The sequence below is a fragment of the Staurois parvus genome, unplaced genomic scaffold (genome assembly GCF_062004578.1).
Source record: "Staurois parvus isolate SC_StPar_1 unplaced genomic scaffold, SC_StPar_1.0 ptg001859l, whole genome shotgun sequence".
In the NCBI taxonomy this organism is placed as follows: domain Eukaryota; kingdom Metazoa; phylum Chordata; class Amphibia; order Anura; family Ranidae; genus Staurois; species Staurois parvus.
This window is the reverse complement of record NW_028319655.1, coordinates 152501-168581: the sequence shown is the minus strand read 5'-3', so window position 1 is coordinate 168581 and position 16081 is coordinate 152501. Positions and strand designations below refer to the sequence as shown.

Sequence of the window (16081 nt, the reverse complement as noted above, 5' to 3'; positions counted from 1 at the left end):
CTCTCCATGTGCCCCATATCATCCAATGACTCCAAGTGTGCCCCTGTGTCTTCAAGGGGTTTCCAGTGTGCCCTGTGCCATCTAGTGACTCCAAGTGTGCCCCTGTATCTTCAAGGGGTTTCCAGTGTGCCCTGTGCCATCTAGTGACTCCAAGTGTGCCCCTGTATCTTCAAGGGGTTTCCAGTGTGCCCTGTGCCATCTAGTGACTCCAAGTGTGCCCCTGTGTCTGCAAGTGTTCTCCTATGTGCCCCATGTCATCTAGTTTCTCTAAGTGTGCTCCTGTCTCCATGTGCTCTCCAGTGTATCCCATGTCATCTGGTGACTCCGAGTGTGCGTGTGCCCGTGTCTCCACGTGCTCTCCAGTGTGCCCCGTGTCATCTAGTTTCTCTAAGTGTGCTCCTGTCTCCATGTGCTCTCCAGTGTATCCCATGTCATCTGGTGACTCCGAGTGTGCGTGTGCCCCTGTGTCTCCACGTGCTCTCCAGTGTGACCCATGTTATCTAGTGACTCCAGGGGTGCTCCTGTCTCCAAGTGAGCTCCACTGCACCCCATGTGATCTAGTGACTCCAAGTGAGCTCCAGTGTACCCGTATAGTTTAGTGAGGTGCAAGTTTGCCCCTTTATTAACAAGTGCTCTCCAGTGAACCCAGCGTCATCTAGTGACTCCACGTGTGCCCCCTGTCCCCAAATACTCTCCCATGCTCTTCTCTAACACTTGTGTAACCACACAGCCTTCCATATGCTCCTGCATCTGGACCGTCCTATTTATAGGGGATACAGACCACTGGGTGTGACAATTTAGTTACTGCAACTCCTTCTCTGTCCTTTCTTTTACCCAATGCAGACACTTCCAGCCTCAGCCTGAATTCATCTGAAAAATGAAAACAGAATTCTGTCCATCCCTGGAAAAAAAATTAAAAAAACTAAGCTCCATAAAGACATGTTTTGCCCAGTTTAGTGTGGAGAAGCTCAAGTGTCCTGCACAGAGTCCTGACCTCAACCCTACTGAACACCTTTGGAATGAATGCCAATTGTGACGCCAGGTCTTCTCTCCCAACAGCAGTACCTGACCTCACAAATGGGTGCAAATTCCCACAGACACCCTCCAAAATTTTGTGGAAAGTCTTCCCAGAAGAGTGGAGGATGGTATAGCCACAAAGCAGGTCCAACTCTATATTAATGGCCATGTGGGGAGGAGGGTAACTGTATATTTATGGCCATGGGGGGTAGGAGGGCAACTCTATATTCATGGCCATAGGGAAAGGAGGGCAACTCTATATTCATGGCCATGGGGAAAGGAGGGCAACTCTATATTTATGACTATGGGGGAGGAGGGCAACTCTATATTTATGGCCAAGGGGAAAGGAGGGCAAGTGTATATTTATGACCATGGGGATGAGGGCAACTTGATATTTATGGCCATGGGGGAATCAGGGCAACTCTATATTCATGACCATGGGGAAAGGAGGGCAACTCTAAATTAATGGCCAAGGGGAAAGGAGGGCACCTCTATATTTATGGCCAAGGGGAAAGGAGGCACCTCTATATTTATGGCCATGGGGGAGGAGGGCAACTCTATATTTATGGCCATGGGGGGGAGGAGGGCAACTCTATATTTATGACCATGGGGGAGGAGGGCAACTCTATATTCATTGCCATGGGGGGAGGAGGGCAACTCTATATTTATGGCCATGGGGGGAGGAGGACAACTCTATATTTATGACCATGGGGTAGGAGGGCAACTCTATATTCATGGCCATGGGGAAAGGAGGGCAACGCTATATTTATGACCATGGGGGAGGAGGGCAACTCTATATTCATGGCCATGGGGGGGGGGCAACTCTATATTTATGACCATGGGGGAGGAGGGCAACTCTATATTCATGGCCATGGGGAAAGGAGGGCAACTCTATATTCATAGCCATGGGGAAAGGAGGGCACCTCTATATTTATGGCTATGGGGAAAGGAGGGCAATTGTATATTTATGACCATGGGGGATGAGGGCAACTTGATATTCATGGCCATAGGGGAGGAGAGCAACTCTATATTCATGGCCATGGGGGGAGGAGGAAACTCTATATTCATGGCCATGGGGAAAGGAGGGCAACTCTAAATTAATGGCCATGGGGAAAGGAGGGCAACTCTAAATTAATGGCCATGGGGAAAGGAGGGCAACTCTATATTTATGACCATGGGGGAGGAGAGAAACTCTATAGTCATGGCCATGGGGAAAGGAGGGCAACTCTTTATTCATGGCCATGGGGGGATGAGGGCAACTTTATATTCATGACCATGGGGAAAGGAGGGCAACTGTATATTCATGGCCATGGTTTTGGAGTAGAATGTCCAATATGCTCATCTAGGAGTTATGGTCAGGTGTCCACAAACCTTTGGCCATATAGTGTATGCCTGAAGTTCTGTAAGAGGACAGGGGCAGTGTAACCAAGATATGAAGACATTCTCAGGAAGAGTGGGGCAGTTCTATGACCGGAGATGTGAATTTCACATGTCTGTGCCTATTTTTCATTATTTATTGAGCTCTATACCCCTGTCAACCACTGGGCTCACTCTCCAACAGTGATCCAATGTAACATATGGGGAAATAAGGGGGAGGCAGCAGTACAGACTGCACACAGAGGGCAGCAGTGAGCTGATTTAGGATCAGATTACATGCTGCCTGTTCATTTTGACTTGGTCAACCATTCAGAGCTTGAGGAAGTGCCAGTCCTTTTTTTATTTATTGCTGTTAGAAGGTATACAGGAGTCCTGCTATTTGGTTCCAGCATTATAGTGACATGCACTGCCAGAGAAATTCCCAGGCTTAGTTTATTCAGCCTTCATACCCCCATTAAATGGTAATTGATCCTGTAAAAATATGGAGCCATGTAGGCCAAACCAAGGAGCACAAAGCTGAAGGGTGTACAAACCTTTCCCAGCCATAACAGGCCATGATGATGTCTTCAAGGTTTTTTTTTTTCTTTCAGTAAAAATGGAGACTGCTGGTAAGTTTAAAAACTTTTTTATTCGGATTCTCCTTTTATTTTTTACAGTATTTCCAAAAAAATTCGGGTGAAAGTACAAAAAAATTCAGCTGCGCGCAGCAAAGGTTTTTTTTTTTTTTTATCATTTGTTGTCTTATAAGAAATCACACATCGCGGTAGAACAAGGGCAACGTGGCTGACTGGAGCGGAAACAGAAACACGCAGGGCACACACGCACACGCCAAACAACACGCATCACATGTCTAATGCTTGTCTACTTCTCTTACAGTGGGCCCAGCGGGCGGCAGGCTCTGATCAGCCTTCTCCGCCATTGATTGTGGCACGGTTAATGGATGTCCCTTGAATTGGTACCAAAGAGGAAACATTTATGGATGATGTTCTTCACCATTTGTGTCTATGTGACCAACACCCATAGCTAACATCCATGGGCCACTGACGACCAATCACTGGCACAGATAGCTAGCCGAGTTCAGCCACTCAGGAACCATTATGTCAAAATTTAGCAACAATATCAAAGCTCAAGAAACGTTATCGCTGAGCCAACATCCTGTCAGAAGGCCAATCATAAGCCATCTCAAACATGCAATAGCTTCCTCTGGCCACTTCTAATCTCCGTGATGGTAAAATTCAATGCGACCATTTCTGGAAATAATTCCTTTTTGGGCCTCTTTCTTACTAAACTCCCCCTAAAAGAAGAGATGGAATAAAGAAGAAGGGGGCCCTAGGCAAGTGGCAAGCAAATAGCATTGGTCCTGCCACCCATCAACTGATTCCTGAGTGACTGCAGGAGAATGAAGGTTGAATCAGGCCCCATGGTCATTCCCCATGCCCTAGGCAAGGAGCAAGGAAACAGCTTCGGCCTTGCTACCATTTAGCTGATTCCTGGGTGACTGCAGGAGAATGAAGGTTGAATCAGGCCTCATGGGCATTCCCCATGCCCTAGGCAAGGAGCAAGGAAACAGCTTTGGCCTTGCTACTATTTAGCTGATTCCTGGGTGACTGCAGGAGAATGAAGGTTGTATCAGGCCCCATGGGCATTCCCCATGCCCTAGACAAGGAGCAAGGAAACAGCTTTGGCCTTGCTACCCTTCAGCTGATTCCTGAGTGACTGCAGGAGAATGAAGGTTGAATCCAGGCCTCAGGAGAATTCTCTGGGCCCTAGGCAAGGAGCAAGAAAACATCTTTAGCCTAGCTACCCTTTGGCTGATTTCTGGGTTAATGTAGGAGAATGAAGGCTGTATCTGGGCCCCATGGGCATTCATTGGGCCCTAAGCAGGGATCAAGGAAATGGCTTTGGTTCTGCCACCCTTCAGCTGATTCCTGGGTTAATGCTGGAGAATGAAGGCTGTATCTGGGCCCCATGGGCATTCATTGGGCCCTAAGCAGGGATCAAGGAAATGGCTTTGTTTCTGCCACCCTTCAGCTGATTCCTGGGTTAATGCTGGAGAATGAAGGTTGTATTTGGGCTCCATGGACATTCACTGGGCCCTAGGCAAGGAGCAAGGAAATAGCAATAGTCCTGACACCCTTCAACTGATTCCTGGGTTATTGTAGGAGAATGAAGGTTGAATCCAGACTCCATGGGCATTAATCGAGTCCTAGCCATCTCTGCCTAGGTTGTCTTGTGGATGACCCAGCTCTTCCCAAACGTTGTCCTCTACTTGGGTAATGATTTGTCGGCAGGCATTAGTGATACAATGGCCATTGATACAAATATAGTTTATCCATGTATCAATGGATCTCAGGGAAAAGATAGACCCCATATCTCCCCCCCGCACCAACTGCCGCCTTGAGCAGTACCACCCTGCAATGGTATTAAATGGATAAAACCATGTTTTACAGCCTCGTTCTCAGTACGAGGCCAGACAAGATAAAAGGTCGATAAGTAACGGGCACAGCGCTCCGTCCTCACAACCAGCCATTCCCTCACTTTAAACCCCATATTAACAGTTATTTATACCTCTTCTCTGATTAGAAAAAAGAGGATTACATCAAGATAAGTATTAAGATATTACATTCCCGTAAGGTAACGTCGCCGGAGGGCGCGGATTATGGAGAGCTTCTTGCCGTGTCTACCGAAAAATCTTTGCTATTTAATTCATGGGAGGTCCTCAGCCTTAAGATCGTTTGTATCAAACTCAAGGCTGACTCCCGTCTCATGCTACTTTAACTATTTTTTAATTTTTTTTTTTACTTGTGTATTATGCTTTTATTTATTGTCCATTTCTATTATATAATATACTTCTCTTATATTATTTTCCTGTTCATCGTGCACTAATTTTAGCCCATTCTAAACACGTTAGCTGCTTACAGGCTGAGGACAGGTGCACTTTAGGTTAACGTCTAAGGAGGACCTGAAAGCGAATCCCAGGGATGTGAAGATTACTCACCCCGAGATCCGAAGATTCAAATCACATTTATAACCAGCTGTAAACCCAAGAGCCAAGAGTGGGCTCACCGAGACAACGGGGGACTTCTGCAAATTAGTGCTAGGAGTTGAGTTTAACACTTGCAGGTGCTCTACGCAACCATCATCAGGCTCTGGTGACTTTTCCCCTCTGGAGGGTTCTTTATTGGCAGAAGAGCACTTTACCTAAAAGAGGACACTGATAGGTAATTGGTGGCCAGTATTTTACTATAACATCCAATGGGGGGATTGGAGGCTTGGCTGATGCACTTAGTAGATGGTCTAATATTCAAAATTTGGGTTCTTTTATCACCAGCTGGGCACTATTGGGGGATAGTCGATCTTTCAGGGTGAACGGTGCCTAGTATTGGGCAACTGAAGGAAAGACTAGACTGAGGGGTATCACTGTGCTATAGTCCAATCAACACAGAGCAGACTATTCCATCACTAGGAGAAGGACATTATTTAAAGGGAAACTATAGAGCACTTTTCTCAACTTTTTTACATTGGTAGTTAGCGGGAAGAATGCGCCTTATATTGGTGTTCAGAGGGAAGAATGTCCCTTACATTGGGGGTCAGTGGGAAGAATGTCCCTTACATTGGGGGTCAGTGGGAAGAATGTCCCGTACATTGGAGGTCAGTGGGAAGAATGTCCTTTACATTGGGGGTCAGTGGGAAGAATGTCCCGTACATTGGAGGTCAGTGTGAAGAATGTCCCTTACATTGGGGGTCAGTGGGAAGAATGTCCCTTACATTGGTGGTCAGTGGGAAGAATGTCCCTTACATTGGGGGTCAGTGGGAAGAATGTCCCGTACATTGGAGGTCAGTGTGAAGAATGTCCCTTACATTGGGGGTCAGTGGGAAGAATGTCCCTTACATTGGTGGTCAGTGGGAAGAATGTCCCTTACATTGGTGGTCAGTGGGAAGAATGTCCCTTACATTGGGGGTCAGTGGGAAGAATGTCCCTTACATTGGTGGTCAGTGGGAAGAATGTCCCTTACATTGGGGGTCAATGGGAAGAATGTCCCTTATATTGCTGGTCAGTGGGAAGAATGTCCTTTACATTGTTGCTCATTGGGAAGAATGTCCCTTACATTGGTGGTCAGTGGGAAGAATGTCCCTTACATTGTTGCTCAGTGGGAAGAATGTCCCTTACATTGGTGGTCAGTGGGAAGAATGTCCCTTACATTGGGGGTCAGTGGGAAGAATGTCCCTTACATTGTTGCTCAGTGGGAAGAATGCTCCTTACATTGTTGCTCAGTGGGAAGAATGTACCTTACATTGTTGCTCAGTGGGAAGAATGTCCCTTACATTGGTGGTCAGTGGGAAGAATGTCCCTTACATTGGTGATCACTGTGAAGAATGTGCCTTACATTGGGGGTCAGTGGGAAGAATGTCCCTTACATTGGTGGTCAGTGGGAAGAATGTCCCTTACATTGGTGGTCACTGTGAAGAATGTGCCTTACATTGGTGGTCACTGTGAAGAATGTCCCTTACATTGGTGATCACTGTGAAGAATGTCCCTTACATTGGTGGTCACTGTGAAGAATGTGCCTTACATTGGTGGTCACTGTGAAGAATGTCCCTTACATTGGTGGTCACTGTGAAGAATGTCCCTTACATTGGTGATCACTGTGAAGAATGTGCCTTACATTGGGGGTCAGTGGGGAGAATGTCCCTTACATTGGTGGTCAGTGTGAAGAATGTCCCTTACATTGGTGGTCAGTGGGAAGAATGTCCCTTACATTGGTGGTCAGTGGGAAGAATGCCCCTTACATTGGTGGTCAATGGGAAGAATGTCCCTTACATTGGTGGTCAGTGTGAAGAATGTCCCTTATATTGGTGTTCAGTGGGAAGAATGTCCCTTACATTGGTGGTCAGTGGGAAGAATGTCCCTTACATTGGTGATCACTGTGAAGAATGCACCTTACATTGGTGGTCAGTGGGAAGAATGTCCCTTACATTGGTGGTCAATGGGAAGAATGTCCCTTACATTGGTGGTCAGTGGGAAGAATGTCCCTTACATTAGTGGTCAATGGGAAGAATGTCCCTTACATTAGTGGTCAATGCGAAGAATGTTCCTTACATTGGCGGTCAGTGGGAAGAATGTCCCTTACATTGGTGGTCAGTGGGAAGAATGCCCCTTACATTGGTGGTCAGTGGGAAGAATGTCCCTTACATTGGGGGTCAGTGGGAAGAATGTCCCTTACATTGGTGGTCAGTGGGAAGAATGTCCCTTACATTAGTGGTCAGTGGGAAGAATGTCCCTTACATTGGTGATCAGTGGGAAGAATGTCCCTTACATTGGAGGTCAGTGAGAAGAATGTCCCTTACATTGGTGATCAGTGGGAAGAATGTCCCTTACATTGGTGATCAGTGGGAAGAATGTCCCTTACATTGGAGGTCAGTGAGAAGAATGTCCCTTACATTGGTGATCAGTGGGAAGAATGTCCCTTATATTAGTGGTCAATGGGAGGAACGCCCCCTTAGTTTTGGCTAGTTGATGTCATGCTACTGACTCTGCCAAGTGTTGATGCACCTGGATCTGTGAATGCACCATCAGATGGGAGTTCAGTTAGCCACAGCTTGAGGATCCCTAGGGTGCCACGGAACCCTGGTCAAGAATGGCTGCTATAGAGTGTTTTCAGCGATAGACTAAGTTATGTCGCTTTTACACTTTACTTGTTTGTCTTCCATCCTTTCATTTTTGTATTTCTTATATAACATTTTAAGGTTGCCTCCCTTGTGGTGTTTTTTTTACGAGGGAATGTGGTTACCATCTTAGCCTTGATTAACCCAACAGAAGGTCCGCTGTTTGCAGTCAGATCTGACCCACAGACTTGTAGTGGGGAGGAAATGTAAAAAAAAAACGCAGTCAATGTATCACTACGACTGTCCCCATGTCCATACTGTATACATAAACTATATACAAAAAGAAGGCTTTTGATGCATTAGCACAAACCCAAAAGGTAATTAACGTGAACAACGTATCTTTTTGTAAAAATACTATCGTTTCCCATTAATTGGTTTTCAGTCACTTCCCCTTAATATGAAGCTTACAATTCTCGGTTGGGGGACGAGGTGGAGGAAACAAACAACTTCCCGTCCTTACCATGGGAAGCTTTTGTCTTCTCCCGGTGGGACACTCAGCATCAGACACCTGAGGAACTATAGATTTCAAAATAAAAGTTACAACAAAAATGAAGTAAAAATGGGGAAAAAAAAGAACAACTATTAAAAATAGGACAAAACAATAATAAGGCAAACCACCAACTGACCATCAGGAACCTCGAGGAAGTCGAGGAATGCTTTGTGGCCTTTGATTCGCCGTGACTAGTTGTTGAGTATGAATTTTTGCTATCAGACATTTGTATTTGACCTTCCTAAGCTGCTTTTGCATTCCCATTGACTAGTATGGAGAGAAAAGCAGTTCTGAATTGACCGGCACTCCGTGTACGCAGGCACTAAATCCGATAAATGTTTCCTCTTTGTAGCGTCTACTCACAAGAGACACCAGGTGACACAATCTATCTCCGCCCATACACTGTGCACCAGATGTGGTCTTTCATCACCTCCATAACACGGGTTCATCGTTCTGCATATCTCTGTACAAAATACACCAAAGCATGCCAGGGATAGGGGGCACATTAGAGGGGTGGTGTGGTAATGAGTCAAGAAACCCCTTGCAGTGCTGGAGGGGGCTGTGGTCTGTGCTGCCACTTCCACCTCCAGCACTGGAGAAGTTCAGAGAAGATGGCACACACATCTTCCGCCAGGTTCCTCCGTCAAATCCTTTTCCTCATGTCAGGTTGTTAAGGACACAGTTGACGTCCACAATGTCTGGATCCCCTTTGCTGCACTCGTGCTTGGGCGAGAGAGAGTTCTGAATGTTAAAGGGTTCTTCGTCCTTCAGGCAAGCCTTGGGCAGATCCTGGACCTTCTGAGGAGCGTTCGGGTCCTCCTGGAAGACAGAAGGATACTGTGAGCTGGATAAAGCACTGAATGACATGGGGTCTGGTGGGGACCCATGGCCGTTCCCCAGAACATGCTGGTCATGGGGATCCTACGGGGATTTGCTTGAAATATAACTAAAGGCAAAATGATTGTTTTCAGCTTTTTAAAGAGGGGTCAGACCAGGGGCGGACTGACAACTCATGGGGCCCCCGGGCAATAGGGGATCATGGGGCCCCTGTGTCCTTGCCCAAACTCAAGAAAGCCTATGAAAAAGGTACCAGGGGCATCTCATGGGGCCCCCTACTGACCCCGGGCCCTCGGGCAGTGCCAGAGTTTCCAAATGGTCAGTCCGCCCCTGGGTCAGACGTCAGGTCAGGTTTTCATTGCTGTCTGTGGCCCCCATTAGGGAGATTCACCCTCTCTATTTGTCCTGGCGACCATTATCATCAAGAGTGAATGAAAATCCCAAATTTTGAGTTGTCGCCACAAGAGTAGTAGAGGCAGAAGTGTATTTACCACAAGGCAAACAAGGCATTTGCCAAGGGCAGCATTTTTCAGGGGGGCAGCACCACTCCCCGGAAGAAGGGACAGAAGAAGGGACACACGCGGCATGGGGACCAGGTGGGATCCGAGAGAGGCTGCGGGCTGCCACTTTAGTGGAAGGCTTTCTCGGATGGGGAGGTCAGGGGGGTGGTGTTGGTTGGTATCAGGCTCCCTCCGCAGGGGGGGGGGGAGGTTTATGATTTTTGTGTTGCCTAGGGCAGCACAAAACCTAAATACACCACTGAGTAGAGGGCACGTCTTCCAACTGGCTCTCTAGTTATGGTGACAACCAGGGATTTCCCTCACTTTGGAGAGATTTCCTCTCACTTCCTAGTGTAGCTATGGGACAGGAAGTGAAGGGAAATCTCCCCCAATAGGACACAGATGTAAATAAAACTGACCTAACCCTCCTTTACTCTATCAAAAATGAAAACAAAAATAGCTTTAGGTCTACTTGTAATATTTTAGGGTTCATATATATATTTTATTGATTTGATGTGAATAATAAAAGAGTCAATATGACACACTGATTGCCCTTCCCCCTTCCCTGCCTGTTAAGTCAGATGGCTTCACTGTGAGTTTCAATCAGTGAGAGATAGGCCGAAAGCAAACAGCTGTATGGCATTAAACGGAAGAGATCATGATTTATGGGCATTTTTTTTACAAGGCAGGAAGCTTGCAGGTTTATATAGTGTCCTATATACCATTTATATGAGGGCCCATGCAAAATTCGTTGTGTGCAAAGCATGCTGGTCCAGTCCTGTGCACAGAGGAGTGATAGAGATGGTCTATGTGAGTTTATTCTGCTAGGAGAAAGGTGGAGAGGTATTTCCCTGCTCTTTGAGTCATTCAGCAGAGTGTGTAATCTGATCTCCCTGCAGCCTCCAAAAAGCTATACTTATAAAAACAGGTCCACTCGATTTCCATTCCCACGATAAAATGATGATTCGAGATTTTAAAAACAGCAAATGTGCAAAAAAAACCCCAAAAAAACTCAGGCGCTTGTAAATTAAACATTGGCACAGGTACAGCGAGGCTCCGTTCACATTAGTGCGACCCCGAAGATTTCCAGTACGACTTTGATGCGACTTTACACTCTCCGGCACTCAAGTAGTTGCAGGAACCTTTTCAAAGTCGCTTCGACTTTAGGACACATAGATCCAAACGGGTGCCATTGAAAACAATGGGCTACGACCAGGGGCGGACTGACAACTCATGGGGCCACCGGGCAATAGGGGATGATGGGGCCCCTGTGTCCTTGCCCAAACTCAAAAAAGCCTATGAAAAAGGTACCAGGGGCATCTCATGGGGCCCCCTACTGAACCCGGGCCCTCGGGCAGTGCCCCAGTTTCCAAATGGTCAGTCCGCCCCTGGCTACGACTTGTCCGATTTTATGTCCCGTGACAAGTTGCACAAGTGTGAACGCAGCCTTGGTGTCACTGGTGCTGGATTATTTATATAGGAAATCTAAATGGAAATGCGATTTTTATGCGTCGAATGTACAAAAAAAACCCAAAACTCTGGCTACAAAGTGAAACAAAATGTGATTTTATAAATACCGCCGAGGGACGGACGGCTCGCGTGATAATTGTACATGTGATCCCGTCTGGTTCGTTCTTCCTTTGAATGATCCGGATGGTGATCTGCCCCAGAGATGTCTGCCGAGCGTCATGGCGGCTGGTCAGGCTGCGGACGGTCGGCGGGGCTTTTTTTGGGGGGACTTTTGATCCCAATGGATTCTACTGAGCCGGGTGTTGCTAGCGGGCGCTCTGCAGTCTCGTCCCACCATCCGCCAACGTGACCACAGACAGATCTCCTGATCATCAATGTGACACCATGAGGTCACCTTTTCCAGAGTCCTTTTCTGAGTCACCCCTTGTCTCCGCCCCCTTCCCACCTATGAGCACCATACAACCAAGAACCAAGTATCATTTTTTTAGTTATTTTTAAACAATAACTAAAAAAGCAGTAAGATAGATCCCCATGCAGTTAGAAACAATATAACCCCTTCCCAGCAACAATAGATCCCCCAACAATAGATCCCCTGACAATACTAGACTTCACCAGAAACAATGGACCTCCCCCCCCTCCGCAAACAAAATACCACCCTAGTAACAACAGACCTCCAGAAGCAACAACAGATCCCCCAGCAGCCAGCATCAATAAACCTCGCCCTCCACAGTAGATCCCTCCAGCAATATCTGACTCCCCCCAGCAATTTAGACCCCCCCCCAGAAACAATAGACTCCACCAGCAACAATGGACTCTCCTCAACAAAATCCCACCCTAGCAACAATAGACCTCCAGCAGCAACAACAGATCCCCCTGCAGCCAGCATCAATAGACCTCGCCCTCCACAGTAGATCCCACCCAGTAATATCTGACTCCCCCCAGCAACTTAGACCCCTCTTCCCCGGGAACAATAGGTTTCCAAGCAGCAACAATAGACCTCCCCTGCAACAATATATCCCCACCCAGCCCCCCAGAAACAATAGACTCCACCAGCAACAATTGACTTTCCTCAACAAAATCCCACCCTAGCAACAATAGACCTCCAGCAGCAACAACAGATCCCCCAGCAGCCAGCATCAATAAACCTCGCCCTCCACAGTAGATCCCTCCAGCAATATCTGACTCCCCCCAGGAACATAAGACTCCTCTCCCCGAGGAACAATAGGTTCCCCACCAGCAACAATAGACCTCCCCAGAAACAATAGACACCCCCCCACAACAATATATCCTCCCCAGGAAGAAAAGACTCCCCAAGCAACAGTGCACTCATCTCAACAAAATCCCACCGCAGCAACAGCAGACCCCCAGCAGCAACAACAGATCCCCCAACAATAGATCCCCTGACAATACTAGACTTCACCAGAAACAATGGACCTCCCCCCCCTCCGCAAACAAAATACCACCCTAGTAACAACAGACCTCCAGAAGCAACAACAGATCCCCCAGCAGCCAGCATCAATAAACCTCGCCCTCCACAGTAGATCCCTCCAGCAATATCTGACTCCCCCCAGCAACTTAGACCCCTCTCCCCCAGAAACAATAGACTCCACCAGCAACAAGGGACTCTCCTCAACAAAATCCCACCCTAGCAACAATAGACCCCCAGCAGCAACAACAGATTCCCCAGCAGCCAGCATCAATAAACCTCGCCCTCCACAGTAGATCCCTCCAGCAATATCCGACTCCCCCCCCAGCAACTTAGACCCCTCTCCCCCAGGAACAATAGGTTTCCAACCAGCAACATTAGACCTCCCCTGCAACAATATATCCCCCCCCCCCCCAGAAACAATAGACTCCACCAGCAACAATGGACTTTCTTCAACAAAATCCCACCCTAGCAACAATAGACCTCCAGCAGCAACAACAGATCCCCCTGCAGCCAGCATCAATAGACCTCGCCCTCCACAGTAGATCCCTCCAGCAATATCTGACTCCCTCCTGCAACTTAGACCCCCCCCCAGAAACAATAGAATCCACCAGCAACAATGGACTCTCCTCAACAAAATTCCACCCTAGCAACAATAGACCTCCAGCAGCAACAACAGATCCCCCAGCAGCCAGCATCAATAAACCTCGCCCTCCACAGTAGATCCCACCCAGTAATATCTGACTCCCCCCCAGCAATTTAGACCCCTCTCCCCCAGGAACAATAGGTTTCCAACCAGCAACAATAGACCTCCCCTGCAACAATATATCCCCCCCCCCTCCAGAAACAATAGACTCCACCAGCAACAATGGACTCTCCTCAACAAAATCCCACCCTAGCAACAATAGACCTCCAGCAGCAACAACAGACCCCACAGTAATCAGCATCAACAGATCTCCCCCTCCACAGTAGATCCCACCCAGCAATATCTGAATCCCCCCCAGCAACTTAGACCCCTCTCCCCCAGGAACAATAGGGTTCCCACTAGCAACAATAGACCTCCCCAGAAACAATAAACCCCCCTTGAAACAATATACCCCCCCATCCAGATATAATAGACTCCTCCAGCAACAATGGACTCTCCTTAACAAAATCCCACTGCAGCAACAACAGACCCCCAGAAGAAACAACAGATCTTTCAGCAGCCATCATCAATAGACCTCTCCCTCAACAGTAGATCACACCCAGCAACAATTGACCCCTCCAGCAACATAAGACTCCTCTCCCCGAGGAAAAATAGGTTCCCCACCAGCAACAATAGACCTCCCCAGAAACAATAGACACCCCCCCACAACAATATATCCTCCCCAGGAAGAAAAGACTCCCCAAGCAACAGTGCACTCATCTCAACAAAATCCCACCGCAGCAACAGCAGACCCCCAGCAGCAACAACAGATCGCCCAGCAGCCAGCATCAATAGACCTCTCCCTCAACAGTAGATCCCTCCCAGCAACAAGTGGCTCCCAGCAACATAGATCCCTCCACCCCGCAACTATAGATTCCCCACCAGCAACAACAGACCCCCAGCAACAATAGACCCCCATGCAAAAAAGGACCCCTCCAACTACAATAGATCCCTCAGCAGCCAGCATCAATAGACCCTCCAGCACCCCTTGTCATTACATACATTCAGTGCTGGAGGTGCCTGAACTGCATTCCCCAGCATTTCCTGGAGGACGTCTAGCACCATCTTGCCCTTTCCTCCCCAGCCTGACTGTCTCTAGCCCCGCCCCTTTCCTTCAGTTCTCAAAGGAGGTGTATATTGTAATAAGCACCTGTTGGTCCTGCCAGTCTCCGCCGTTCTGGGGCCTTCCTTTAATAGGGTGACAACGAGCCCTCAAGCTGCCTTTGCTGCAGGAGCGTTGTCATCCAATCAGCTGCAATCTATTTCCGCCGCTCCTTGATTGACATCCATTTAGCAGCTGAGACCGGGACTTCTTTCTGTAACTGCCATTCTTACTGGACAGCTTGGCCTGTTATAGGATGTGGACAAATAACAGATCTACTGGCAGGATCAACAGGAAACAAAGGCTCTACTGGTGGGATCAACAGGAAATAAAGGCTCTACTGGTGGGATCAACAGGAAATAAAGGCTCTTCTGGCGGGATCAACAGAAAATAAAGGCTCTACTGGCAGGATCAACAGGAGATAAAGGCTCTACTGGTGGGATCAACAGGAAATAAAGGCTCTACTGGCAGGATCAACAGGAAACAAAAGCTATACTGGCGGGATCAACAGGAAATAAAGGCTCTACTGGCAGGATCAACAGGAAACAAAAGCTATACTGGCGGGATCAACAGGAAATAAAGGCTCTACTGGCGGGATCAACAGAAAATAAAGGCTCTACTGGTGGGATCAACAGGAAATAAAGGCTCTACTGGTGGGATCAACAGAAAATAAAGGCTCTACTGGTGGGATCAACAGGAAATAAAGGCTCTACTGGCGGGATCAACAGAAAATAAAGGCTCTACTGGCGGGATCAACAGGAAATAAAGGCTCTTCTGGCGGGATCAACAGGAAATAAAGGCTCTACTGGCAGGATCAACAGGAAATAAAGGCTCTACTGGTGGGATCAACAGGAAATAAAGGCTCTTCTGGCAGGATCAACAGGAAATAAAGGCTCTACTGGCAGGATCAACAGGAAACAAAGGCTCTACCGGCAGGATCAACAGGAAATAAAGGCTCTACTGGCGGGATCAACAGGAAACAAAGGCTCTACTGGCAGGATCAACAGGAAACAAAGGCTCTACTGGCAGGATCAACAGGAAATAAAGGCTATACTGGCAGAATCAACAGGAAATAAAGGCTCTACTGGCGGGATCAACAGGAAACAAAGGCTCTACTGGTGGGATCAACAGGAAATAAAGGCTCTACTGGCGGGATCAACAGGAAATAAAGGGTCTACTGCCAGGTTCAACAGCAGGGACAAGTGGGAGCCTTAACAAAAGGAAACCTGCTGCGTTGATGTAAGACATATATGTCATTAGAGAAGATGTAAATCAAACATTTTATATCCCTGATCTGTGCCAGTACCATGTACTTGTATGGGAAAGTCTGCTGTTCTCTGTATTGCTTCCTTGGTGTGACATCCCTGTTGTTCCTGCCAGTCCCTCTTGCTTTCCTATTAAAACCTGACCACACTAGGCATGAGAGCACAGCATGGTCAGTTTTCTGGTTGTGTTGAGAACGCAGCTTGCTCTCCTCCAATGATCAGACTTGTCCTGACACACCTTCCCT

At 47.6% G+C, this 16081-nt stretch overlaps 1 protein-coding gene and 1 pseudogene across 6 annotated transcripts in view; both read right to left on the bottom strand.

Moving 5' to 3' along the window:
- Window positions 1-1346: 1346 nt before the first annotated feature.
- LOC149434015 (uncharacterized) lies at window positions 1347-9000 on the bottom strand (annotated as a pseudogene).
- Window positions 3004-16081, bottom strand: part of LOC149434014 (uncharacterized) — a 130970-nt gene continuing 117892 nt past the window's right edge. For all 6 annotated transcript variants that reach the window (XM_089664217.1, XM_089664219.1, XM_089664216.1 and 3 more), the window contains one exon: window positions 3004-9370. In XM_089664217.1, coding sequence (XP_089520343.1) covers window positions 9209-9370 — 162 coding nt within the window. In that variant the 3' untranslated portion in view covers window positions 3004-9208. The remainder of the gene's footprint in view (window positions 9371-16081) is intronic.